Genomic DNA, 27,896 nt, shown 5'->3' with positions numbered 1-27,896 from the left:
AAAACATTAAGGCTAATCTAGGATTTGGGTCCAAAGTCTTAAAGTAGTAAATTATATAATCATTCTGTCCCACAGAGGGAACGGAATATCACCCACTCCTCTATAAATGCAGCTGCTCTGAGGTGAGGAAAGCAATGGTAATTCTCTTGAGGTGTTTATTAAACTAAAGGGAACAAAGTCTTCTGTAATGCAAGTGGATGCAATTGCCATGGAACACTGAAGGAGATGGGCTGGTTTGACCTAGCACTGGATCAGGCCCGAGGTATTTATAACACACTTGGGGGATCCAATGTTTATGGCCTTGTATCAGATAGAACCTGATATGGCCTAATCCTGAAACCCTTGCTTTTTGATTTGCCCTTGCAAAAGGCAAGGCCCCAGTGAACTCAGATGTCAACTGCATGAAAGATTCAGCAGACTAAACCCTGCATTCTGTTAGCTGATTGTCTGCACAGATACCAGTGCTCTTAGGGATTTGCTTTGTGGTTGAGATTTTAATTGATGATGATAATTAATGATCTGATGTGTATAAATAGATTTATTTATTGAAAGGTTCATTTCCCCATCTTTTAGAGCTAAAACAGGTGACTTATCCTCTTTCTTTCTGTTGGGTCTTTTTTCATTTTGTCGGTAGATAGGGAGGTGTAGGCACTGATGTTATCAACTTCTCTGAAAATCACCTTTAGCAAAGGCAATCAGTAAGGTAAATAAAATAGCAAAAAGTTACATTAGATTGGCCAGATAAATAATACCACAAAGCAACTGTATATTGTAGTGACAGAATACAAGGAAAATATTCATACAAATTAAGAGTAGGATCTCACATTGAATTTCTTACTGAAACATAGCTTCTCTTTCTAACCAGTGGAACTGTTTCCTGGAAGAAGCCTCTCCTTGCAATACTGAGATAGCTTCAGGCTTGCCTCTTGCAGAGGATGGGACATATAGTTTTATATAAACCATAGGTTATCTCTCATAAACTGCAAGCTATTCTGGAGCTGCAAAGCCTGGACTGAGACAAGTGGAACTAAGATTTACTGGGCTAAGGCGTTATCTCAAGGGGAAACCTTAGCTTTCTCTCCATGGACAACTAGTAGTATAGTGGAGAGAGGTAGGAGCTGAAGGGTACCCAGATGGTAGAAACACCATGGTTCACGACTGTACCTGACTATAATAGCTGAAAGTCCTAACTGAGAACAGGGCTCAATTGCATGAGGTGCTACATAAATACAGCTGGGGTACAGGTCATCCTAAGGATAGGAATCTTTAGTCAATATATGCCTTACCCAGCATTTCTTAGGTACCATAACCTTATCTACTTGTATATATTCCTTAGTTCCTGGGGAGCATGTCTATATCGTGCTGAGGACTTCCTCCCCTCTGATACGCATCTCTTTGTCAGGACAGGTTGTATTCCCAATTTATAATTTTATCTGCGAAATGTAGGAACATTTACATCTTCTCAGACCTATAGATTGCTAATCCAGTTTCCCTGGCTACCAATTGTTCAAGGGAGATATAGATTCTGTCATTCCATTCAGAGTGAAATATATCAACCCCTGCATGATATTCTTTTCAAGTGTTTGTCTCCTGAGAATAGACGGCACTTACCGAGGGTTTCCCCTTTGAAATGTAAACCATACTTGTTTGGGATTGGTGCCTCTACCCAAATACATAGTGCCATCTTTCTGGCTAGTCAATAAGTACAGTAACTCTGGGTGCATCTTTCAAAGAGTGGAATTCTCTCTGAAGTGTGAATAGCTATGTCTGGTCTGTGGATGTGTCTGACATTTCAGAAACATTCATTCCACTATTTCCAGTCATACTATCAAAATATATAAATGAATTCATCTAAAATACCAAGGTTCATACAAATGTAAACTTGATAAATCTAAACATATCTTGAAATTAGCTATAATAGTGACAAAACTCTACATTAGTAAATCTATTTCAGGAAAAATAGCTATTCAGGACATAAGTCAATCCTACAACTGGGTGAGTTCATGGCATGTACACAGTGTTACAGGGAAGATGCCCATTTATAGTAAGCAACTTGATGATTTTGGTCAGGAAGAGAACTTTGGGAAGATGTTCTTGTATGTATGTATGTATGATTGCCTTTTCTTTTAGCTCAGTCCCCTAGTGCTTTTACAAACACCAGAATATCCACAGGGGAAAAGGCTTGAAAGACACAAGCCCCTGTGGATGATCTGGTTCTGCTTATCAGGGATGCCACCTCTTCCTGTCAACCAGCAAGGCCTTTGTTTCTTTCCCTTCTGTTACTAGATTTACCCATCACCTTGGGGTGTGCTCAGTTATTAGGGATACGTTCCTAGGGTCTTGGTAATTCTATCAGTGTGCTGCTTGTGTTACTTCTGTTTCTATATGGAGCTGTATATCTCCCTTCTGCAAGTCCTCACCCCCAATAGAGCTATTTTGCAGGACTCCATTTCAATGGAGCTGGGTTCCTCCAGTCCCCAAATCAGTCATACACACAAACACACAGATTAACGTGACACGCCTGACCCAGCTGGGTTGATCAGCATGGACAGGCTGACACCCTCATATGCCAAGAATCAGTTCATCAGAGCAACAATAAACTGCAGTCAGACATAAGTACACAGGTAAATAGAATACCTCTGAATCTGGCTGGGTATCCAGATGACACCCTCATGGCCAGCATTCAGTTCATTAGGGCACGTCTGAGCAAAACTGGGTCAATCAGCCTGTACAAGCTGATCCCCTTATGTGTTTCAAACTCAGCACGTCCCAATCTTTTAGCCTCTTAATGAGCACACCCCACAGTATTTTTGAGCTTCACATGGGATCTTTAGCTTAGGTAAAAGAAGTGTTGCTGCAGAGCTAGTGGGGAAGGAAAGTAGAGAAGGAAAAATACACCCAGTTACTACTAGTTTGACTCTAAAAGTTATTCATTGCTAAATATATGAAATGTATAATGGTACTAGTAGTAATAGACATGCAAAGGAAAACAAACAAGCAATTACAATACTACCCTGGTTTCACTAAGTATTTGGGGAAACTTAGCTCATGCTTAACTAATACAGTTCAGGTTCAGAAATGTATGCCTAGAGAGAAAAGAGAAGCGAGAGAGTGCTGGGATCTCACTAGTCCAAGGCACTCAGATTTCAGTGCTGACAGGTAAAGTTCTTAGCACAATCCTTGAAGGGAGATGATCTGTTTCCTCCAGCTTCTTCAAGAACAACAGTGGATGGTTTTAAAAAAGACTTCCCCTCTCGAAAGGCACACACACTTTTGCTGCTTTTTAAAAGATTTTTATACCCTCAGTTCAGCTTCTTTCAAGCATTCTCAATAGTGTAAATCATTATCTTTTCTCTTGACAAGGGGTTATCTGGTTTGGAACACCTCAAGAAACTGATTGATAATCAGGAAAAACGTAAGGTTAGGGAATAACCAGACACTTAGGAGGCAGCTTGAAATTCCTATGGATAGCAGATATACTGCATGGGATATCTCATGGTTTCTTCAGAAACAATAAATAGCTTGCAGTAACAGGGATTTGGATTTTTACTTGTTGTGAACAAGCCTCAGCTTAGCATGACTTTTCCAGATCTTACTATAGTCTTTGAACAGACTTAAAGCAATTATCGGAGTGTTCATAACCTTTGGGGGGTGGGGAGGACTTCTACCAGTCATCCCGGGAAAAGTATGACAACACTTGTGGTCAGGGCTCCAACAGGCTGCACGCTGTGATGAACCCTTTACCATTGTGCAAATGTTGCCCATACCCCCTCTGACTAGGTCTCTTTGCCTCAGCATTCCCTAACCCAGCAACAGAGTTTTAGTCAATCAAGTTTAAATAGGCCTCCCATAGTGGGACCGGGGAATGCACGGCCCAAGATGCCTATTAATCTTTACTTCTGCTTAGAGGTGTATGTGTGTTTGGGGGCGCAGGGGAGAGGAAATCCTTTGTAAATCCAGATTAGAACTGGTCTGATAAATGCTAGGCTGCGTGTATGTAAATGTGGGTTGGTTAACATTTGGAGCACAGATTCCCCATCATGCAGTGCTCCCCTTCTCTGATCCCAGAATTTACTGCAGTCTCTGCTTCAGGCTTTCTGTTCTCCATCTCCCATGTAAATGAGTTGTCATCTGGTTCCATCTTGGATGCAAATGAGACCTAGGGCAGTTGTTTCACTTTTGTCACCCTTATCTGGAGGGTTTTAGGTGCATCTCCCCCTGCATCTTAATCAGTGTTTTGTTTAGGTAGAGGAAGGGAGGGAGGTGGAATTCTTTGCGAGTCAGACAGGCTGCGTCCTATGCCAGGTTCCCCAAGAACACAGAGCTGAGAGGCAACACTTCTGATCCAATTGCTTGCTCTTCTTTGATTCAAGTATGCCAGCTTCACTGCCCAACTTTTGGCATTACTTCTTTAAGCAAGCCTTCTTGTGCTGAAACTCCAGGTCGCTGGTGGAATTGCATAGGAGAGGAGCTGTGATGGTTTGCTGCTCCCTGTTTGACGCTAAGTTTTGTTGCCATCCATAGTCCTTTGTTTCCACAGCATCCCTCTGTGAGAATCAGAAAATAATAATCTTTGTTGTGTCTTGTTAGGATGCATGAAATCTTGTTGCCAAAATTTATGCACAGTGTTATTGAACTGTATTTGTAATGTCCTAAAATGCAATGCATTTTTTCATACAAGCCTTTTCCTTTTGCCACTCAATAGCCTTACTACAAGCACAGAAAATGTAAGAACTAGTTTATCATTTCCAGCATTGTACTTCTGAAGCTTGAAGTCACTACCATGCATGATCTGATTAGCTTCCTGTTGATATCATCCAGCAGTGGCTTCATTCAGTGTTCATGGTTAATCAAATCTAACACACAAAATAAATCTTAGCAAGGGATGGTTAAATTCATCTCTTTCGGGGAACCAGCTGCCCTGCAGTTCCTGGCACATCTCAGATGCCGGTATTTTATCCACAACAAAATACAATTAGTGCATAAAATCTCTGAATATGTTATGTAGCAATATTAAAATTGTCGTGGTCAGTGAAAAATGGTTTGATGTGGGGAGTCTGTAAAAACAGTATTTTCGTTGCAAAGATCTTTTGGAATTGCCAAGGCTTTAAAATGCATAAAAGACCTAGCTGTGATTTCCACCAATACCCAGGCTTTTGCTACCTCAGGATTAGGCTGTTGCAATGAACTTTTCTTGGGGCTGTGCTTCAAAAAACATGTGGAGACTGTCTGGAATCTAGTGGCTCAGTCACTGAATAGGCCAGATCACTGGAACTATATGACTGGTAGTCTCTGTAATGTTCGTTATCACATCCCTAAATGGACTCTGCTTTCTGAGGAAACTCTCCTTTCCCATGCCCTGGGCTTTGCCCTTTGGCTGGAGACCCTCTCTGAGTTATGTGGTTGGGCCCTCCCCTTCAGGACTACAAGATATTGGAACTTTTATTTTCCCCTTTGATCCAAAGTAGTCTGAATTTAATGCCTTTTTATGTGGAAGACACATGCATGAGAGGGTTCTGGAAAATGCTGAGGGTCTGCCTCAATGGCAGATAGGAAAAAATTCCTGTGGCACTCATGATTTTAAAGCTGCTAGGATGGAATCTTATATATTGTACAATCAATGGTGCTTGGACACCTAAAAGTGCCTTTTCTAAGCTTTATTTTAACTCTAAGCAAGGTATTGAATTTTTTGTTTGTTGAATTTTTAATACTTGCATGTGGGTGAGATTTTTAAAAACAGTTTTTAAATTCTGCTCCCCAAAAGGATATTAAGAACAGACTTCTTTGGCTACTAATATTCTACTTAAAGCTACATTTTATACAAAACCAAAGACTGGATGTGTGTAGTGTTGTAGTATTGCAATTTTGTCATTGAGGCTACTGTAGTTTTCAATACAGGAGTAAAAAGTAACATGTAAATTTAATTTGGCTTTTATTTGACTCCATTTTCATTAAGGGTCTCTCTTGTTGGCATGGCGAGGTGGGGATACAATGCAACCAGTCTGCTGTCACAAAACAGGAGGGTGGGATTCATGAAGGCCAGGCAGTACGCGGAACTACATCTGCATTTCAGAGAGTAAAATTTCCTGGAGCCCTCGGTACAGTGTACAGGAGGTTTAGAGAGAGGAGAGATTTCATAGATTTCATAGACATGTGGGCTGAAAGGGACCCTGGAAGATCATCAAGTCCAGCCCCCTGCCCTAGGGGCAAGAAGTCAGCAAGGATCATGGGATCCCAGCAAGATAAGCATCCAAATGTGTTTTGAAGGCGTTCAAAGTAGGTGCTTGAACTGCCTCTGGCAGCAGTCTATTCCAAAGCTTGGGGGCTCAGACAGTAAAAAAGTTCTTCCTTATGTCCAGCCTGAATTGGTCACAGTGGAGTTTGTGACAGTTTGATCTTGTCATCCCTTGGGGTGCTCTGGTGAACATATGTTACCCCAGATCCTGATGACCACCCCTGATAAACTTATAGGTGGCCACCAGATCACCCCTGAGCCTGCATTTTTCTAGGCTGAAGAATCCCATGGCTCTCGTCATAAGGTCTGCTTTCTTGACCTGTGATCATGCACGTGGCTCTCCTCTGCATTCTCTCAAGCTTCTCCACATCCTTTTTGAATTGTGAAGCTCCAAAACGGACTCATTACTCCAGCTGCAGCCTCACCAAGGCTGAGTACAACAGGAGGACGATGTACTGGGATTTGCTTGAGAAGCATCTATGGATGCAAGCCAGCATTTTGCTTGCTTTACTAGCCGCAGCATCACACTGAAGGCTCATGTTCATCTTGTGGTCAATCATGACCCCCAAGTCCCTTTCATCTGTAGTGCTAGCCAGTGGAGCACTGCCAAGCCTATAAGCATGCTACAGGTTTTTCCTCCCGAGGTGGAGAACCTTGCATTTTTTGATGTTGAACACCATCGGGTTCTCATCCTCCCATTGCACAAGCCTGCCAAGATCTGCCTGGATCACCCTCCTGTTTTCAGATGTGGGCGCTTTACCCCAGAGTTTGGTGTCACCAGCAAACTTGGCCAGCCCGCTTCTGACACCAGTGTCCACATCATTGATAAAGATGTTAAACAGTATAAACCCTTGGATACTTGGATTGTAAGTAGGGGAAGAACTATGGGGCTGTGCAATTACAATCCACTCTGAGTGGTGCTTTGTTGTGTGTTGTTGTGTCATTATATCATGTGGCATCTCTAGTAAGCCCATTCTTAAAGTTTAACTGAACATTTGCATTTGTGAAAGGACTAAAATCTACAGATAGTAACAAAGCACAAGTATGGTTGTGACATATTTGCAATGTGAAATGTAGAAAAACAGATGTAAAAAGCCATGCAAAAAATTGAAAACTTGGGCCCACTATGTTAAATCCCTTTCTTTCACACTTCACTTACTGAATTTGGTCTCCAAACTTAGCATAATAACTCTTCAGAACAGTCTTTAACTTCTTCAGCTGTTGAATTTTCCATGCAATTTGTGTAAACCATTCACTAAATTTTGAAAAAGAAACATTTTAACATGTTCTTAGACTTTTAAATGTTGCCTCACAGTGGAAAGCAATGGAAGTTGAAGCAACCAGATTCCTAAATTGTTTAACACTTAGCAAAATTAATAAAAGATGAGGCATTCAGTTGCATGAAATCCATGCAATTACTGCCTGTGTCATTTTGCATTATGACAGCTCCTTAGAGGATAAAAACCCATCTTTATTAAAAATTATAGCATTACCTACCAATTATGGCAAATGTCAAGACCTCAGGTTAGAGTTAAGACTTGGGATGGAACAGAAATGTAGTTCCAGCTAATTATTCACTTCTGGGTTTCTTGTCAACTCTTGGATGTGGTTTGTTGCCTCGTGGGAATTAGAAGGACATTATTTCAGGGAACTCCTTCTTGATGAGGTGAACATTAGAATATATCCTGAACCAAATTTGCTGAGCAACCTAGATCTTTTTTGACCCAGAAAATAATATGTTCTCCTGGGAGAGAACCTTTGTTTGATACAAGTGGCAGGATGATGGGCATTCACAAGGTACTGGGAAAATTAAGGCCTGGGACACTACTAACATAACCTGAAAAAGTCACATAGAACTTTGTCATGGTTTCATTTTTACTAGTGTAAATTAGGAGTAATAGCCCTAAAATAAATGGAAACATGCCAAATTAAAACTAAGGCCAGATTAGAATTGGGCCCCAAAAGTGGTGCAACCTACTCCAGCTCTGTTGAATGGATCATATATTCATGAATCATCATAAAATCTCTCCTTCAGAGTATGACCTGACCTTTTCCTTCAGAATGTGTTTATGCAATGTGTCACTTTCTTAAATACTAACTTATGGCTACAAGTAAATCGGACACGCAGTTGTTAATTTGGTTCAATAAATCTAGTTGACATCATGTGACCCTAATCAAATTCCTCTCTGTAGTTTAAGAGGGCATTAAAAAACTCTCAGTAGGGCCATCATAGCAGCTGGCTCCTCAGGGAGATGGGCTGAAACATAAAATGTTCATGGGCTTCCTTGTTATTAATGAGACAGATTACATAAAACAGGCACATTTTGTTCACTTCTATTCAGGTTGCTATTTAAGTGGCAATCACTGATATACCTTAGAAGCATAACAGGTGTCGAATTTTAAAGTAATTTCATCCAAATTAAATTATCCAACTTAAAACTACATTGGTTAGCACAGTTGAGAGCTGTAAGCAATCTTCTGTTTTAACACTGGAGAAAGGTAGCTTGCTTTTTGCCCTAACCACACTTGGGGTTTAATGCAGTCTTATTCTCATGGAATCTGTAGTGTGTTAGATGTGCACATTTACAGCAAGTTCCTATCCAACTAGCAGCCAGTGGGTCACATATGGAGTTAAACTGAGGCCTCCAGACTACTTCTTGAGTGACTGCTGCTCCCCTTGGTCTCTCTGGGCTTCCCCTCCCTCCTCTGACTGGTGCTTCCTGGATCTTTAGTACCAATGACCCCCACACACAGACCCTATTCCACCTATTAGGTTCCACATTGCAATTCTATTCCACCCTGCTTAAGCCCCTGAAAACTTGACAACATGACTATTGTAATGCATCATCACTGTAGCTGTAAAACTAAGTCACAAAAAGGAGGAAGGAGGAGGGGCCCTTTGCATCTTGGGCTGGCGTTTTTTTAGGGAAGGTGGAATAGGATCAAACTGAAGTCCACTCAGGTGTCTAATAGGTGACTGGCCCTTGTTAGATCTTATGCTTTAAGCCAAAAAAATGTTGTTTGGCTTAGTGGAGCAGTCACACTTTAAAGCTAAAATCCACTAGAGGCTTGGTGAGCATGAGCAGAACTAGGACATAGGAGCAGGACTGGCTTGCTGCTCCCTCCAAGCAGTGTGGAGGGGATTTCCTCCCCGCCACACCTTTCCTCTCCCCATCCCAATGATTGCTGCAGCCCTGGGAATCACTCACTCTGCCCCACGGAAGCAGCAAGCTAGTCTTCCCCTAACACGTGCAGGGAGCTGAGGACACCCTACCTGGGCACAAGTAGCCTGGGTCTCTTGGCCAGCAGCAAGCAAAGGGGGTGGGAAGGGGGAATTCCTTCTGTACTTGCTGCTTCCTAGAAACCTGGGTCTCCTTGCACTTATGTGGGGAAGAATAGGACAGGATCCTTTTGCCCTCCCAGGGGTGGGGAGATGGGTTCCAAAGGGGAAAAAAAAAGGATTGGACCCCTCAAAGTTGAAGTGACACCTGGCTGTTTGGCATCTTGTCCCCCTACTGGCCAGTGTCCTGGTCAACTCAGCACTGCCTGAGCTTCAAGGGGCCCAATCCTTTTTTTTCCCAGAGTTCAAACAGTGTCCACCCCTGTGCCACCACCAGCAAGAGCAGAGTCGGTCCGAATGGTAACAGGAGACACTGCAGCCAATGGATGCTCTGGGTCTGTCTCTGACCAACAACCCCAGGGGGTGAGGTGTTGTGTACAGCTCCACTGTCCCATCTCAGAGTCAGGAGGGGTTGCTGAATCCTGGAGATGCAGGAGGATTTAACTTGAGTGGCGTAGTTGTGGGAAGGACCCACATGGTAATGGGACAGGAATAAAATTAGGTGGATTGGAGATAATTCTGCCCTGGAATGGCATAACTTTAAACCAAATAATAAGTGTTTTAAGCCACTTAAAGGTGTCAGTGTGCAGCCAGTCCAGAATCTGCCTAAATTTACTGTGTAACAAGGCCCTAAGATTTTAACTTTCTACTCTTAATCCACCGCTGCCAGTCTCACATCTTATCCAGCAGTTCTGGGATGTCTTTCCATCAAATACCAGTGAGGTAAAATATGATTAGTTGAGAGGAGGTGAAAAATTTCTTTATATTGTTACAAACTGTTTGGTTTTCATATATACAGTTCATATCCTGACAGAGAGAGGAAAACAAAAGTTGTGTTAAAGTTTCAATTAAGGGCTGAGAAAGTTTCCACTCCAGTCAGAGCACCTAAGCTAAAATCTGAACCAGTCTACATATGGCGAGTAGCACCATTCTCCTCTTTATCACTAAGGCCTATACCAGGGGTGGATAAAGTGGGATACGTGTGTGCCATTGTTTATTCTTACCTCCCTCTTGCTTGATGCAGACAGGGTCTCTCCAGTTCTTGCCACTTTCTAGGAACATGTTGCTGCTGTAGTGCTGTATAGAGTGGGGAGAGGCATGTACAGAGATTCCTGTTTATTAAGAAAATATACACAGCCCTGACAGGGCTCCAGCTGTCTGTCTGTCTGTCTGTCAGTCAAACTATTTTTAAAACAGCAATGACACTGGCATCCACTTCATATAGCATCAGAAGGGACCTTGTAGATTTTCAAGTCTGACCCCCTGCCTGGGCAGGAGGAAAAACTGGGCTCAAATAACTCCAGCCAGGTAGGCATCAAACCTCCTCTTAAAGACCCCCAGGGTAGAAGCCAGCACCATTTCCCTTGGAAGTTTGTTCCAGAGCCTAGCCGCCCTGACTGTGAAGTAGTTCTTACGTATGTCTAATGTATACCTACTCTCCAGCAACTTGTGGCTGTTATTCCTTGTTATGCTAGGGGGCGCTGGGGGAAACAAGGCTTCTCCCAAACCCTTCTGGTCCCCCCTAATGAATTTGAATTTATAGACAGTCACCAGGTCCCCCCTCAGCCTTCTCTTGTGAAGGCTGAACAGGTTCAGGTCCCACAGTCTCTCATTGTAGGGTCTGCCCTGTTGTCCCCAGATCATGCGGGTGGCCCTCCTCTGGACCCTCTCAATGTTGTCTGCATCCCTCCTGAAGTGGGGCGCACAGAACTGGACACAGTACTCCAGCTGTGGCCTGACCAGTGTTGCATAGAGGGGGAGGATCACCTCCTTGGCCCTGCTTGAGATGCATCTGTGGATGCACGACAAGGCCCGGTTAGCCCTGCCAGCCATGACCTTGCATTATTGGCCCATGTTCATCTTGGAGTCAATAATGTCTCCAAGATCCCTTTCCGCCTCTGTGCTCTCAAGAAGGGACTTTCCCATCTTATAAGTCAGCTGCTGGTTACTACTGCCCAAGTGCAGCACCCTGCACTTGTCAGTATTGAAACACATCCTGTTTTTGTTAGCCCACCCCTGTAACCTATCCAGGTCTTGCTGCAGTCTTTCCCTCCCTACTAGTGTGCTCACCTCACCCCAAATTTTGGTATCATCAGCAAATTTAAACAGGTTGCTTTTCACCCCATCATCCAAATCGCTGATAAAGGGCCGAGCCCTGGGGCACTCCGCTGCCCACTTCTCCCCAGGTCGAATATGACCTGTCCACCACCACCCTCTGAGTGCAACCCTTTAGGCAATCTGCAATCCATCTGACAGTGTAGGCATCAATGCCACAGTTGCCCAATTTTTTAATGAGGATGGGGTGGGAGACAGTGTCAAAGGCCTTGCTGAAGTCCAGAAAGACTACATCCACAGTGATATCTGCATCCAATGCTTTTGTGACCTGATTATAAAAGGCAATCAGGTTGGTCTGACATGACCTGCCCCTAATGAAACCGTGCTGGTTGCCCTTAAGCATCATCCCTGAAGCCGGCCCATCACAGATGTGCTCCTTGATGATCTTCTCAAAGAGTTTCCCTAGGATTGAGGTAAGACTGATGGGCCTATAGTTGCCCGGGTCCTTCCTTTTTTAAAGATGGTGTCCACATCCAATCATCTGGCACCTGGCCCAAGCACCATGAGCGCTCATAAAGCCATGCCAAAGGCCCTGCAATAACCCCAGCTAGCTCCCTCAGCACTGGAGTGGAGAGCATCTGGACCTGCTGATTTGAACATGTCCAGCCCCTCCAGAAGCTCTCTAACCTGGTCCTCCCCAACCTGAAGTCTGGAGGCATTCCCCTCAAGTCTGTCTTGCATCATGGTGGGGAAGTCCCAGTCCCTGCACAAGAAAATGGAGGTGAAGAATTGCTTAAAGAGGTCTGCTTTCTCCTCTGGCGCAACCACCAGATTGCCCAGAGAATCTTGCAGGGGCCCCACATTTCCTGGTGCCTTCTTCATCCTGCCTATATATTTGAAAAAAGGACTTTTTATTATCTTTGATCTTGGATGCTAGTCCTAGCTCTATGTCTGCCTTAGCTTTCCTGACAGCCCTGCTACAGGTCTGAGCAGAGGAGGTATACTTCTCTTTGGAGATAGCACCCCCCTTCCACCGGTTGTACGCCGCCTTTTTGCTGATCAGGCATTCCTGGACAACCTTGGTGAGCTGGGGGGGCTTTCAGGCACTCCTGCCCCCCTTGCTTCTTGTTGGGATGGTCACCCCTTGGACCCTGAGTATCATCTCTTTAAGGAATGACCACTCATCTTGGGCACTGAGTTCCCCTGCTCTCGAGAACCCCAGTGCTTCTCCCACTAATCTCAACTTGTTGAAGTTGGCCCTTGCTACAGGCCCTTGACACCCTGCACTGGATGGCGAATTCCAGCAAGTGCTGATCGCTACCACCCAGGTGGTCAAGAACCTGGAGGCCCCTTACCAGGTCATTGCCTGTGGCCAGGACCAGGTCCAACAGGGCATTTTCTCTGGTGGGACTGTGCACCTCCTGAATTAAGTGGAGGTCCTGTATCATGGCCAGGAACCTCCTGGAACGGTCTGACCTGGCTGACTGTTCCTCCCAGCAGATGTCTAGGTAATTTAAATCACCCATGACAACTACATCCCTTGCCTTAAGTGCCTCTGCAAGCTGGCTCGAAAATTCCTGGTCCAGCTCCTCCCCTTGTTTGGGGGGTCCGTAGTAGACCCCCACCGTTAGATCCCTCTCCCCACGGCCCCCTTGTATCTTGACCCAGAGCACTTCAGCTTGCTTCTCATAGTTTCATAGTTTCTAGCATCGGAAGGGACCCGAGTAGATCATCTAGTCCAACCCCCTGCCATGGCAGGAAATAATACTGGGGTCAAACGACCCCAGCAAGATGTTCATCCAACCTCCTCTTAAAAACCCCCAGAGTAGGAGCCAGCACCACTTCTCTTGGAAGTTGGTTCCAGATCCTAGCCTCCCTGACCGTGAAGTAGCGCTTTCTGATATCTAACCTAAACCTGCCCTCTGCCACCTTGTGACCGTTATTCCTGGTCACTCCTGGCAGTGCACGGGGGAACAGGGACTCCCCCAATGCCTGCTGATCCCCCCTGACTAGTTTATAACACGCCACTAGATCCCCCTTCAGCCTTCTCTTTTAGAGGCTGAACAGGTTCAGGTCCCACAGCCTCTCTTCATAGGGCCTGCCCTGCTGTCCCCTGATCATGCGAGTGGCTCTCCTCTGGACCCTCTCCATGTTGTCCACATCCCTCTTGAAGTCCGGCATGCAGAACTGGATGCAGTACTCCAGTTCCGGCCTGACCAGTGCTGCATAGAGGGGGAGGATCACCTTTTTGGACCTGCTCGAGATGCATCTGTGAACGCATGACAAGGTATGGTTGGCCTTCCTGACTGCCTCCCCACACTGCTGGCCCATGTTCATCTTGGCATCAATGATGACCCCAAGATCCTTTTCCACCTCTATGCTAACAAGAGGGGAGTTCCCCAACCTGTAGGTATGGTGCCAGTTGTTCCTCCCCAGGTGCATCACCTTCCACTTGTCAGTGTTGAATCCCATCCTATTCACATCCGCCCACCCTTGTAACCTGTCTAGGTCTGATTGTAGCCTGATGCTTCCTTCTAGTTTGCCCACATCCCCCCACATCTTAGTGTCATGAGCAAATTTGAACAGGGTGCTTTTTACCCCCTCGTCCAAATCGCTGATGAAGATGTTGAACAGTGCGGGTCTGAGGACTGAGCCCTGTGGGACCCCACTGCCCACGTCCTTCCAGCTTGAGAAGGACCCATCCACCACCACCCTCTGGGTGCGGCCCTCCAGCCAGTTGGCGACCCAGTTGACTGTGTGGGTGTCGACACCACAGTCCCCCAGTTTCTTAATGAGAACATGGTGAGAGACAGTGTTGAAAGCCTTCCAGGAGTCCAGGAAGACTCTCCACTGCTACCCCTGCATCTAATGATCTGGTAATCTGATCGTAGAAGGCCACCAGGTTGGTCTGACAGGACCTGCCACTGATGAACCCATGTTGGTTGCCCCTAAGCATGCAGTCCCCAGCTGGCCCCTCATGGATGTGTGCCAGCATAATTTTCTCGAACAGCTTGCCTAGGATCGAGGTAAGACTAACTGGCCTATAGTTTCCTGGGTCCTCTTTCCTCCCTTTTTTGAAGATGGGAACCACGTTGGCCCTCTTCCAGTCCTCCAGCACCACACCAGAGCACCACGAGTGCTCGTAAAGCCGTGCCAAGGGTCCTGCAATGACCTCGGCCAATTCCTTTAGAACTCTAGGGTGGAGATCGTCCAGGCCAGCTGACTTGAATACGTCCAGCCCCTCCAGAAGCTCCCTAACTAGTTCCTCGCTAACCTTTGGCCCAGGTGTGCCTCCCCTGGGGCCCAAGGGGGGTCCAGCAGGGAGGTGGCTGTTCTGGTTCCTACTTAGGAAGACAGAGGCCGACCAAATTTCCCAACGCGTCCTGCAAGGGCCCCACATTACCCGGGACCTTCTTTTTGCCCCCTATGTATTTAAAAAAGGATTTATTGTCCTTAATCTGAGAAGCTAGTCCTAATTCCATCTCTGCGTTGGCCTTCCTAACTGCCCCCCTACATCTCCGAGTGACTGCAGAATAGTCATCCCTGGTGATGACCCTTTCTTTCCATTGGGTGTACGCCTCCTTTTTAGCAAGGAGACATTCCCGGATGCTTTTGGTGAGCCACGGAGGCTTGTGTGCTCTCCTGCTCCCTTTGATCCTCGTTGGGATTACCTTCCTTTGGGCTTGGAGGACTGCCTCCTTAAGGAACAACCACTCTCCTTGGACATCTGGCTCCCCTCCCCTCTGGGACCTCAGCACATCCCCAGCTATCCTCCTTAGCTCGTTGAAGTTTGCCGTCCTGAAATTTAGGGCTGCTGCCTTACTGCATGCCTTTGCCACCTTGCGCTGGATGGTAAATTCCAGCAGCCGATGATCGCTGTTGCCCAGGTGGTCGAGCACCCGCAGCCCCCTCACCAGGTCATCACCCGTGGCCAGCACTAGGTCCAACAAGGCATCCCCCCTGGTGGGGCTGTGCACCTCCTGGGTTAGATGGAGGTCCTGCACTCTGTCTAAGAACCTAAGTCAGCGGTCAGACCTGGTTGACTGCTCTTTCCAGCAGATGTCCAGGAAGTTCAGGTTCCCCATGGCTACCACAACTTTAGCCTTCACTAGCTCTGTGAGCTGACCTAAGAATTCCTGGTCAAGCTCTTCTCTCTGGTTGGGAGGTCTGTAGTAGACCCCTTCCGTTAAGTGTCTCTCCCCTCAACTGCCTTGTACTCTAACCCAAAGCACCTCAGAGTGCCCCTCCTCTGACTCCTTCCTAATTGATGAGGATGTGTATTCCTCCTTGATATAGAGTGCCACGCCCCCACCTCTCCTTCCTATCCTGTCCCTCCTGTACAACCTATGGCCCTTGACATTCACCACCCAGTCATGCGTAGACTCCCACCACGTTTCCGTGATCCCCACTATGTCCAGGCTGGTGTCAGCCATCAGGAGGGTGAGTTCCTCCTGCTTGTTGCCCATACTACGAGCATTTGTGTAGAGGCATTTGAGGTCTCCTGTGGATGTGTGTACTGTCCCCCTAGTCCCAGCATTGGCCTGGCCCCCATTGCTTACCTGTTTGCTCATTTTGCTAGTTGGTCTGGGCTGGGCTGTAGTTGTGGGTGCATTGTTTGGTCTGGCAGTCTGATGTTTCCTCCGCCCTCATCTTCCCCTTCCCCCGATGAGCCTAGTTTAAAGCCCGCCGGAGGAGATCCGCCAACCTAGAAGAGAACACACAATTACCTTTAGGGGAAAGGTAGAGCCCATCCCATCCAAGCATGTCTCTCATTGTGATGTGCCGGTCATGGCTGAGGAAGCCAAAGCCCACCTCGAAGCACCATTTCTGTAGCCACCAGTTGGTCTCCATGATGCACGTTAAATGCCGTCTTCCTTGTCCACTCACTGGCAGGATAGAAGAGAAAATCACCTGTGCGCCTATCTCCCTCAGCACGTGCCCGAGAGCGTGGTCGTCATCCATCAGGCTATCAGGGCTGCTCCTGGCTGCATCATTAGTGCCCATATGGACTAGGACCATGGGGTAATAATCGGTGGGCTGGATTATGGTCTGGAGCATCCCTTTCATGTCCTGAATCCTTGCTCCAGGTAGGCAGTAGACCTCGCATGCCGAGGGGTCCCAGCAACAGATGGGGCCCTCCATACCTCTCAGGATGGAGTCGCCAATGACGATCATGCGATGCTTCCTCCTCCTGGCCTGCTTGTCTCCTAGTTTGCACGGGACACGGTGAGTGTGGGTTGCCTCCTCCCCGGTTTCGTTCTCTCCTTCCTCCTCCTCCAGGGCTCCCAGGGCCTCGTACCTGTTCTCCAGCCAGACTGGAGGAACTGGTGCTGCCATGTTACGAGCAGCCCTGGCATGGGAGATGACCATCTGCCACTTAGCAGTGGAGGTCACTTCTTGAGGTGCACCCTCCTTGGTCGTACAACCCTGCAGGGAAAGAAAATACCTGTCAATTTCCTCCTCTGCCTCTCAGATTCCCCTCAGCCTGCTAACCTCCTCCTGGAGCTCCCTCACCCACGCCTCCAGGGCCCTAAGGCAGGTGCTTGCAGGACAGGTGTGGGGGTCTTCAGTCCCTGCCCCCCCAGGCCTTGCTGGGCAGCTCCTGCAGGCCGGTGGGTTGGGGGATGCCAGCCCCCCCCATGGGCTCTGTCTGGGTGGAGGCCTCAGGAAGGCCGCACCCCCCAGGCAGGGGACCCGGTAGTGTCGAGACCATCGTAGGAGTTGCTGCCTTGCAGGAATCAACCTCTGGGCCCTTCCTGCTTGCCCTCCGGTGCGAACGCTGACGCAAATGCCGGCGTGCTCTTACAGAACGTGCCGGTTTGCGTGCTCTGTTCGCACGGCTTGGGAGCGCAGCTCCCTACTGGCTCAGCTAAGAGGGATCCGGGGGGCTTCCCCTCTGGATCCGGCTCAGCTGTGTCGGTCCCTCCACCCCACTTAAGTTAGGGGGATCAGCTGCTGCTGCCCCCACTGTTGCTCCGTTCGCCTCTGCTGCTGCTACTGCTGCTTTCGCCTCTGCTCCGGGTCTGGTAAGGGGGCACACGTGTGTAAGACACACGTGTGCCTGTGTCCTTCCTCTCCCTGCTGCTCCTGGCTCCCAAGTGCTGGGAGCTACGTCAAACCGCAGCTTTTAAAGGCCGTGGTTTGAATTTCCTGCTGCTGCTCTACCCAGCAATCAGGTGCTCCGGTCTCACCAGAAGTGCCTGCCGGCGATCCCGCCCCCCCTGTGCTCCCCTGCTGGGGGGGCCCGGCGCCTCCAGAGCCCGGTCCCCGAGGGTTAGCTCCGAGGGTGCTCCCTCGCTTGGGGGGACAGCACCCCCTAGCCCTCACCTGTTTGCGCGCTCTGTTTGCGTGGCTCCCTACTGGCTCACCTGCGTCGGTTCCTCCGCCCCACTTACCTTAAGGGGATCAGCTGCTGCTGCCCCCGCTCCTGCTTCATTCACCTCTCCTGCCGCTGCTGCTCTCGCCTCTGCTCCAGGTCTGGTAAGGGGGCACACGTGTGTAAGACACACGTGTGCCTGTGTCCTTCCTCTCCCCGCTGCTCCTGGCTCCTGAGTGCACCTCTCTCTCCTCTGACCCCATTCTGCTGACATGTATTGCTCTTTGATATAGAGCACCACACCCCCACCTTTCCTTCCTTCTCTATTCTGCCTGTAAAGCCTATAGCCCCTAATGCTAACTGCCCTGTCGTGGGATGAATCCCACCATGTTTCTGTAAGCCCCATTATGTCTGAGTCTGAACTGGCTATTCTAAGGGCGAGTTACTCCTGTTTATTCCCCATACTACGAGCATTGGTATATAGGCATTTAAGGCCTTGCTTAGCTGCGTGTGCCACCCCCCGATTTGGGAGTCTGTCTGGACCCCTGTTTCTTACCTGGGCGCTCCTTGCATTTGTTACCTGTCTTGCTTGGGTGGTGTCTCCTTGTCTTCCTGCAGCCCCCTCCCCCTGTGAGGCAAGTTTAAAGCTCACTGTATGAGATCAGCCAACTGGGAAGAGAAGACACACTTGTCTTTTGGAGAGAGGTGAAGTCCATCCCACCCCAGCAAGTCCCCCGTCCGAAAGCATGGGTCATTATCTGGGAACCCAAAGCCTGTCTGTTGGCACCAACTGCGTAAGCGCCGGTTGACCTCGCCAATGCAGGCCCTGTGTTGCCGTTCCTGCCTATTCACCAGAAGAAGAGAGGAGAATACCACCTGCACCCCTGTCTCCTTAAGCTTGTCCCCCAGAGCCTTGAAATCCTTCATAATGTGGTCAGGGTTGCCCCTGGCCGTGTCATTTGTCCCCACGTGGATGACAACCATGGGATACTGGTCTGCAGGTTGGATGTAGGCCGGGATCCTCTCCATGATGTCCCTAACCTGAGCCCCAGGCATGAAGCAGACCTCTAACATCATGGGGTAAGGCTGGCAGATGGGACCTTCCAGTCCTCGTAGGATGGAGTCTCTGATGACGAGGACCTGGTGTTTCTTCCTGCTGGTGCTTGCTCTCTGCCCATTCTTTGTCATGTGGGGAGTGACATCATACCCACCGGAGCCAATTTCTTTGTCTTTCTTCATCACAGCTGCCAAGGCATCAAACCTGTTCCCAGGTGAACCTGGGGAGCTTCCACCACTCTAGGCCTAGCAGCTCTGGATTTGGACACCTTCTGCCACTCCTGCATTGGATGCGTCTCCTGTGGGGGCTGTACAGTGGGTGACCAGCCCTGCAGAGAGCAGAAATAGGTATCAATTTCATCTTCTGCATCCCTGATCTCCCTCAGCCTGCTCACCTCAGCCTGGAGCTCCCCCACCTGCTCCTCCAAGGCCCTAAGTCATGCACAGGAGGGACAGGCAAGGGGACCACCAGGTCCCACCCCTCCAGGACCCCACTGAGCCCCTCCCCACAGACAGGGGGGCAAGGGGCCACCAGCCCCGCCATGAGCTCCATCTGGTGGCAGCACCCAGGCAGGGCCCCTGGCAGCTGCGCTCCACATCTGCACCGTGTCTGCAGAGCTGTATCTGCTGCTTTTGCTCACTGGAGGTGCCTCTCTGGGCAGCTACCTCACACCTGCCTTTCGTGAACGCTGGCGCAAATGCCAGCATGCCCTTACAGGGTATGCCTGTTTGCGCACACTGTTCACGTGCACTGCCCACGTGCAGCTCCCTGTTGGGCGAACTAAGAGGGCTCTGGAGGGCTTCCCCTCCAGATCCACCTCAGCTGCACTGTACCCTCTGCCCCACTTACCTTAGGGGGAAGTCAGCTGTTGCTGCCCCCACCACTTCTCCTCCTCAGCTGCTGCCTTCACCACTGAGGTAAGGTAGGTACACGTGTGGCACACATGCACCGTGCTCCCTCTGCTCCTGCTCCCCAACTGTTAACTTGTAGAGAATAGCAGGGGCATGGAGGTATTATACTGCTTTGGGCGTGAAGGCTACACTATTATTTGAGCAGAGTAAATAATTAGTGAAGACATAATTTATCCTGCCTTACTTCTTGAATGTAGCTGAATTTCTGAGAGGTGCCTGGTGGTAGAAATCTGCTTGAAGGAAGAGAGAGTACAGTGAAATCCTAAAACTAGGTAATCTCTAGTCCAGTAGTGAAAGCAAACATGCCACAAGGGATGTAGAAGTTTATTCTATACCTTTCAGGAATACTCTGAACTGGAAGGTATGTGGAGTATAAAGATTAGTTTACATGAACTAGACAGCTGTCAGAACCTTAAGAGAGCTGCTTGAGATTCTGACAAAGCAGGATCCTTGTGTGTGCTTAAACAATTTCTGCTATAGAGTCATCTCACTTAGAGCAGAGAAAACTTGTGCTTTGGCTCCATTTTAAGAGCATCCTCCCTTTCACTGACGTAGAAGTGGGATTCCGCAGTTGACATGTGTCTATATGAGCATGTGGATTGAAGGGTTGGTATGTAAAGACAGCGAAAGACTAGACAATCATGGAGTGAGAGGGTCAGAACGTCTGGAGGTTGGATAGAGAGATAAGGATTTTTTTGCCATCTTTTATTGGACCAGCTACATAGTTGGGACAGCTGTTGGACAAGATTTTGGACATGAAGGGCTATTCCTCACGTCACCCAGGAAACTTCAGTCACTTCTTTCAAACTTTAGATGCATATCTAAAGCAAGATTTTCAGAATCAACCTGACTAGGACAGGCGCTTCAGTTATTCAAGCATGCACCCCATTTTAAGTGCAAGAGCAATTCTGCTGACTTCAGTGGGACCTCTAGGTTGTTGAATCTTGTACTTTGCTAAATCAGGGCCTGAACACACTGTTTTCAAAGTGTGGATTGCCCAAAGACCCCCATCAGAATATTCATCAGTCCTGAAATCAGGCCACTAATTCAGGTGCCCAAGGTAGGCTGTCAGAAGATTGACTTTAAGCTGTTTTCATTTATCTTGGCCCTAGACTCCTGAATCATTTTTTATTAATACACATCTGTAAAAATAAAGTAAATATTTAGTAGTCAGCATTTCAGAGCCAGTATCATTCCTACAGAAGAAGCTGTTTTCTATTCTTCTTTTGTATCCTCAACCTGATTGCCAGCTAAAGTTCTCAGTCCAGAATCTTTTTTGTTTCCAGCACTGTACATTTCCAGAGAGGTGGGGCTGCAGCTTGATTTTTTTCGGAGATCAGTTTGAACAGGGAGCATGTGGCAGTTACAAGAATGGTGGTTTGAACTGTAAATGGAATACATTTGATACAGAAATTACTGATGGGGAATAAATATTGAACACCAACATGTTGGATTTTTAAAGTATTACATTTCTGTCCAGCAACAGACATTTAAAAATGTACCTGGCTGAGCAAGGGGAATATATCTTGCTTAATGGTGTTGCATTTTCTGAGATTTTGGTATGATTAAGGCAACATAGCATTAGCAAATTTTAGAACTGAACCCCAGCTGACCGTCACTGGCACCATTTCTTGCTGTGAGTGCAAGCACTGAGCTGAATGGAAAGGGTAATGCTGATTGACATAATAAGCTGACTGGCAATGTCATGAAGTCTCATTGTGTTTGTTGGATTTGCTTTGATGAAAGTGAACTTACCTGAGACTAAAAATAAAAAGAAGGCTGTGCTGGGGCCTCCAGGCTTTTCAGATCATCTTGGCAAGACAATGAGATGTGAAGGGTTGAGTTGTGGGAGGTTGGATTGGATTGCACACAGTTAGCTTGGTGTGGAAGCTGGAGAGACAACAAGGTGTGATGCAGCTCACTGCATCCTGCTTTTTTTTTCAAAATCTTTATCTGGCTGAAGACGCTTCCTGGAGGGTGCAAAATTAAGAGTCATGGAACAGGGACTGTCCCACCCCATAGAGACCTTTGTCAGCTCAACTCTGATAGCACTGCAAGGTAAAATGCAAGGGGAAACACCATGTGGCATGTTTTTTCTTCCTCCTTTATGATTATAAAGACAAGCTCAGAAGCTGCCATCCCCCCCCCTCCCTTTTTTTTTTACCCTGCTCCATTTGTTACTTAGAAATGTTAAGTCCTGACTTTGCCTGGGGGATTGCAAAATAGGTAAGATCATGACACCCCAGGAGACCAAACTGAAACCTGGAAAGTTACTTAGTCAGATGGTTTAACATTTCTCTTAGCCTGATATGGGGTGCCTCAGGATGATGTAAATCAGTAGTTATTCCACTGATGAAGGGGGATTTGTACTCAGGTGGAGGGGAATCCTGTCCTTTCATTTTATATTTTTACTGGTTGGCTTAAATTCCTCACAGAAATGTTGAGGGTGGAGAAGCTTGCTCTTCTTGAAAGATTACATCTTGCCCGTGAAATGAAGGCTAAGAAGATTCCTGCTGTATCACACTGCCCCAGAGAGTCTTTCAGCAAAAGACAGGGACAGAACTACTTGATATTTTCTGAAACATAAAAAGGGGTGAGGGGGACATTTTTAACTGTTATTTTGAAGTTGTAAAGTTGTCTTCTGATAATGAAGTCTTTGTGAAGTTGTCTTTTGATATTGACTGGGCATGTCTACCGGTGGCCATACAATGGCATTGTTACTATGCCATTGTTTAGTATTTCTGTAGCAAAACCCCCAGTTTTTCTTTTTTTTATTTATTTTAAAATGTATTCTCTCCCTTTCCGCAGCCATGTCTGACTTTTTCTCTCCCCCTCTATTCCCTATAGATAAGTATAAGTAAGCTAAGAAGTAGGATAAGCTTTAACATTTTATTTTAGGTAGTAAGTTTTATTTTTCTCTCCCCTCTTTGCAAATAAGTTCCCTGCTATTTTAATATCAATATCCACTGTTTTATAAGTGATAATTATTATGTTTGTACTGCTTTTATATTGTGTGATTGCTGTTTTAGGCCTATATATGTAAGTTAGCGTAAGTCATGTCAAGTTTATGTTAAGCCTCCGTCTTGTGTCCTCTGCCTGGGCATCCCCTGTGTTGCAGCTGTATAATTCATGTACCCCTGCCATGTAAATTGGTTCCCAGATGAATGAGAGTGATTGGGAATGATTAAAATACAGTGGTAGCAGGCCTCTACTGAATGGCCTGTAATGACCAGGCCATCACCTAACATTGATTCATCCAGGAACCACAGACCTCACCCAGGAACAGAGACAAGAACCCAGCATTTGAAAGACAAAAGACCCTGCAGAACCAGCAACTCTACCATTGTACTCCACCATTACAGACACCCAAACTGCACACCCCTGCATGGAGCACACATGCTCAGTACACCAGGAGCTGACCCTTGCCTGGGCATCCCTCCTGTCACTAGGGTCACACAAGATCTGCTCTTATAAAAAGGGGCAGTGAAGATAGATCCAGTGGGATGCCCTCTCCATCTAGACCAGCACCATGCCACACCACTTATCCATCCAGAGGCCCTGCCAGCGACCCACCTCTGGACAACACCTACTGGACAAGGATCCCTTTCCAGCCTGGATAGGTAGCTATCACCCCCCACCCACTCTTCAACCAAGGGCTTGGACTCTGCTTCTCTTCCCCACTTGGACTCCAACCCTTCCACTGAGTCTCTTTCTCCTGTTACCATTGTGAGTGCTTGTGTGTGTGTGTGTGTGTGTGTGCGTGTGAACCAATAACTTCATGGGGCTGTGTAGTGTGCTGTCTGTGTAATTAAACTGTTATTTGGACCCCTACATTGGGTTTTGCTTTACTATGGTTTGGCTCTGCTCCAATCTTGGTTGTCATGGGTGACTTCAGTTACCCAGACTTCTCATGGGAGGATCACTGAGCAAAATCCAAGTGGTCGCAAAGCTTCCTATCATGCGTGGATGATCTCTACCTGACTCAAGAAGTCTACAGGCCAATCAGAGGAAAAGTGCGGCTTGACCTGGTACTGGCTACTGGGGATGATCTAATTGGTGACCTAGCGGTCGATGGGAAGCTGGGTGACAGCAACCATGAGCTGATCACATTCACCATCCATCGTAAAGCTGGCAAGTCAGTCAGCAACACAGAAGTCCTTGACTTCAGGAAAGCTGACTTTGACAAGCTCAGGAGGCTTGTCAGTGAGGCACTAAGGGACCACGGCCCCAGGGGGAGGGGAGCTCAGGAAGAGTGGTTGCTCCTCAAGGGAGCAATCCTCAGTGCACAAGCTAATTCTATTCCAACTTAGAGCAAAGGGAGCAAGAGGGCACAGCAGCACCTCTGGCTCTCCAGGGATTTGGCAGACTTCCTGAGGCTAAGAAGAAAAGCCTACAAAGGATGGAGGATGGGATTCACCTTCAAGGAGGAATATTCTGTGCTGGTCCGGTCCTGCAGGGAGCAAACCAGGAAAGCCAAGGCTGCAACTGAACTCCAACTAGCTTTGAGCATCAAGGACAACAAAAAGTCCTTTTTAAGATATGTGGGGAGCCAGAAGAAAAACAAAGGCAACATTGGTCCCCTGCTAAACAAGATGGCACAACTGACAACTGATGCCCAGGAAAAAGCCAACTTATTAAATGGGTATTTTGCATCTGTCTTTCATCAGTGTCATGGGACGCCCATGCCCACTACAAGACTGGGAGGTCCAGGTGAGGGAGATCCCTTCCCCTCCATCAATGCTGACCTCGTGAAAGAACACTTTGAGAGGCTGAATATCTTCAAGTCAGCCAGCCCTAACAATCTACACCCCAGGGTACTCAAGCTAGCGAGCATCATAGCACAGCCTCTGGCACAGATCTTTGAAAACTCCTGGCACTCTGGTGAAGTGCCTGAAGACTGAAAGAAGGGCAATGTGGTGCTAATCTTCAAGAAAGGGAGGAAAGTGGATCCGGCAAACTTTAGGCCCATCAGCCTGACTTCTATCCCGGGGAAGATCTTAGAAAAGTTTCTTTAAAGAGGCCATCCTTAATGGACTGGCCGATACCAACATCCTGAGGGATAGCCCACATGGGTTTGTTGCAGGTAGAAGGAAATGAGATTGGTCAAGCAAGACCTATGACCATGTGACCTATCACCTGGACACGGGAGAAGAGATTGATGCCATATATCTTGGTTTCAAAAAAAGCCTTCAATCTGGTATCCCATGATCACCTCTTAGTGAAACTGGCCAATTGCAGCCTTGGGTCCACCATGATCCGCTGGCTGGGAAATTGGCTCTGTGGTCACACCCAGAGGATGGTAATTGATGGAAGTCAATCATCATGGTGCCCTGTGACCAGTGGGGTTCCTCAAGGCTCTGTCCTTGGACCCATATTGGTCAACATCTTCATTAATGATGTGGACATTGGAGTCAGGAGCAGACTGGCCAAGTTCACCGATGACACCAAACTTTGGGGCAAAGCATCCATAGCAGAAGACAGGTGGGCAATCCAGGCTGACCTGGACAGGCTCACCAAATGGGCGGACGAGAGCCTGATAGTGTTTAACATTGAAAAATGCAAGGTTCTCCACCTTGGGAGGAAAAACCTGCAGCATCCTTATAGGCTTGGCAGTGCTATACTGGCTAGCACTACAGAAAAAAGAGGCTTGGGGTCATCATTGACCACAAGATGAACATGAGCCTCCAATGCGATGCTGTGGCTAGTAAAGCAACCAAAACACTGGCTTGCATCCACAGATGCTTCGCAAGCAAATCCTGGGACATCATTTTGCCTTGGTGAGGCCGCAGCTAAAGTACTGAGTCCGGTTTTGGGCTCCACAATTCAAAAGGGAAGTAGAGAACCTTGAGAGAGTCCAGAGAAGAGCCACATGCATGATCAGAGGTCAGAAAAACAGACCTTACGATGACTGGCTGAGAGCCATGGTGCCCTTTAGCCTGGAAAAGCGCAGGCTCAAGGGTGATCTGATGGCCACCTATAAGTTTATCAGGGGTGATCACCAGTATCTGGGGGAACATTTGTTCACCAGAGTACCCCAAGGGATGACGAGGTCGAACAGTCATAAAGTACTGCAAGTCCGTTTCAGGCTGGACATAAGGAAGAATTTCTTTACTGTCCAAGCCCCCAAGGTCTGGAACAGCCTGCCATCAGAAGTAGTTCAAGCACCTACATTGAACACCTTCAAGAGTAAAATGGATGCTTATCTTGCTGGGATCCTATGACCCCAGCTGACTTCCTGCCCTTTGGGCAGGGGGCTGGACTCAATGTTCTTCCAAGGTCCCTTCCAGCCCTAATGTCTATGAAATCTATGAAATCTCTGCTTCTCACCCATCTAACTTCTGTCTCATTTCTCTGTCTCCTGCTTCTGGCTCACTTCCATCTCCAACACCTATCCTGAGCTCCTTTCTGCCTCCAAATCCTGTTTCTTTGCCACTGTCTTATCACCACTGCCTTTTCCTTTTCCTCTGAGCAGCCAGGTTTCTGTCTCAGTTTCATTCCTAGCTTTCTCCTCCTTGACACCACTTATCTGTCCCCCTGCCCCCAATGTCTCAGCTGTCTGCCTCAGTTTACCTTAAGTAAACCTAGTCTACCTTAAGTAAACCCAAGCCTCAGTTCCTCAGTCAGCTTTTCTGTAGTTTACCAGTTCTAATCCTGGTTCTGGCCACTTTTACTTCCTACACTTAAACTCTCTCTCTTTTGCCTGAACCTTCCCTCAAGTATCCCAGATGCCCCAAGCACACACATACACACTGTACCATCAAAGTTAGGAACTTACTTGTGTGTATGTGTAGGTGGGTTGCGTGTGTGTGAACTGGTGAGTGTGTGTGTGTATATACATATATGGCATTGTGTATGATATACGAATTAGTGATCTGTGTCTAACTTTAGTGGTGTATAGTGTATGTGCTTGAATTGGTGATAGGTATGCATGTGCCTAGGCTGATTTGGATGTGTATGTGTGTGAGGGGTTGGGGTAGGTCACCCGATAGTGAGTTCCCCAATTCCCCGAATGGCCCCTGGAGAGAAGGGGGTATGCGCCGGACCGATCGCGCCACCGCCAATCTTTCCTGCCACGACTTGATCGAATAAGGGGTTCACCTGGGTGGGGCGCTGACGGTCCACGGAAAAGGGTACCCCGACTCCAAAGTCCAGGGGTCCTGAGGGCTCCTCCTCCCCTACACCCTCGCCCGAGCCTCCGGGATATGGGGCCCCGCTGGGGTGCCCCTGCTGATGGAATAGTCCGGTGGGGTACCTGCCCACTGACGGACCCGCCCCGGAGTCCCACCAGCACCTAGTGTCCCTGATACTGAGGGCTCCTCTAGTCCAGATTTGTCCGGCCCTAACCGGCCTGAGTCTCTAGACCGGGGGGGGGGCTACAAAGTCCACCGCCCTGCCCGCGGGTCTTCTTCCGTGACCAACCGGCCACCAGCCACCGGAGGAGGGCCCCTCCGGCCGAGGTTCCCTTCCCGGGTTCCTCCGGCGGAACCGCCACCAGTCCCTTGGCTACCTGTGTCTTGGCAGGATGCCTCGCTGCTCCCGGCTCCGCTGCGGTCCACTCCGCTGCAGCCGGGGTTCGCCGCGTGGCCTCTGGTTCCGCTGTTGCCCGCCCTGCTGCCGCCGGCTCTGCTGCTCCTGGTTCCGTGCTTACCGGCTCCGCGCCTCCCGGCTTCGCTGCTACCGGTACCGTCGCCACCGGCTCCACCTCAGTCAGCGTCTCTCGCGCCGCTCCCAGCTCCACTGCTCCTGGAGCTGCCGCCGCTGGCTCCGCTGCAGTTGGCGTCTCTCGTGCTGCTCCCTGCTTCGCTGACCCTGGGTCTGCCGCCGCTGGCTCCGCTGCAGCCGGCGTCCCTCGCGTCGCTCCCCGCTCTGCTGCTCCCGGGTCGGGCTCCCGCCGGAGCCTCCGTCCTCCTCTGCCCAGGGTAGGGGTGCTCCTTTTATTTGCCCGGGCCGGTCCCACGCCGGCCCGGTTTACGTTCCGGGAA

At 48.2% G+C, this 27,896-nt stretch overlaps 1 protein-coding gene across 16 annotated transcripts; it reads right to left on the bottom strand.

Moving 5' to 3' along the window:
- Positions 1 to 520: 520 nt before the first annotated feature.
- LOC149870786 (uncharacterized) lies at positions 521 to 27,896 on the bottom strand. 16 transcript variants are annotated; one of them, XR_016440838.1, is made up of 5 exons: positions 16,930 to 27,896; positions 16,443 to 16,837; positions 16,190 to 16,335; positions 10,580 to 10,652; positions 521 to 4,547 (listed from the first exon to the last, which is right to left on the bottom strand). XR_016440838.1 is itself a non-coding variant. In XM_090036870.1 (5 exons), the coding sequence occupies exons 1-3, from the start codon at positions 16,998 to 17,000 to the stop codon at positions 16,198 to 16,200; spliced, it is 561 nt and encodes a 186-aa protein (XP_089892996.1). In that variant the 5' UTR covers positions 17,001 to 27,896; the 3' UTR covers positions 521 to 4,547; positions 10,580 to 10,652; positions 16,190 to 16,197. The 16 variants fall into 16 exon arrangements, 2 of the variants coding, with proteins under 2 accessions (XP_089892996.1, XP_089892997.1); XR_016440834.1 differs by having other exon boundaries at positions 16,443 to 18,107; positions 18,503 to 27,896; XR_016440836.1 differs by having other exon boundaries at positions 16,443 to 18,107; positions 18,527 to 27,896.

This window comes from Crocodylus siamensis, chromosome 2, assembly GCF_052110815.1.
Source record: "Crocodylus siamensis isolate JL-2025a chromosome 2, ASM5211081v1, whole genome shotgun sequence".
Taxonomy (NCBI): domain Eukaryota; kingdom Metazoa; phylum Chordata; order Crocodylia; family Crocodylidae; genus Crocodylus; species Crocodylus siamensis.
This window is presented reverse-complemented; position numbering and strand designations above follow the sequence as displayed.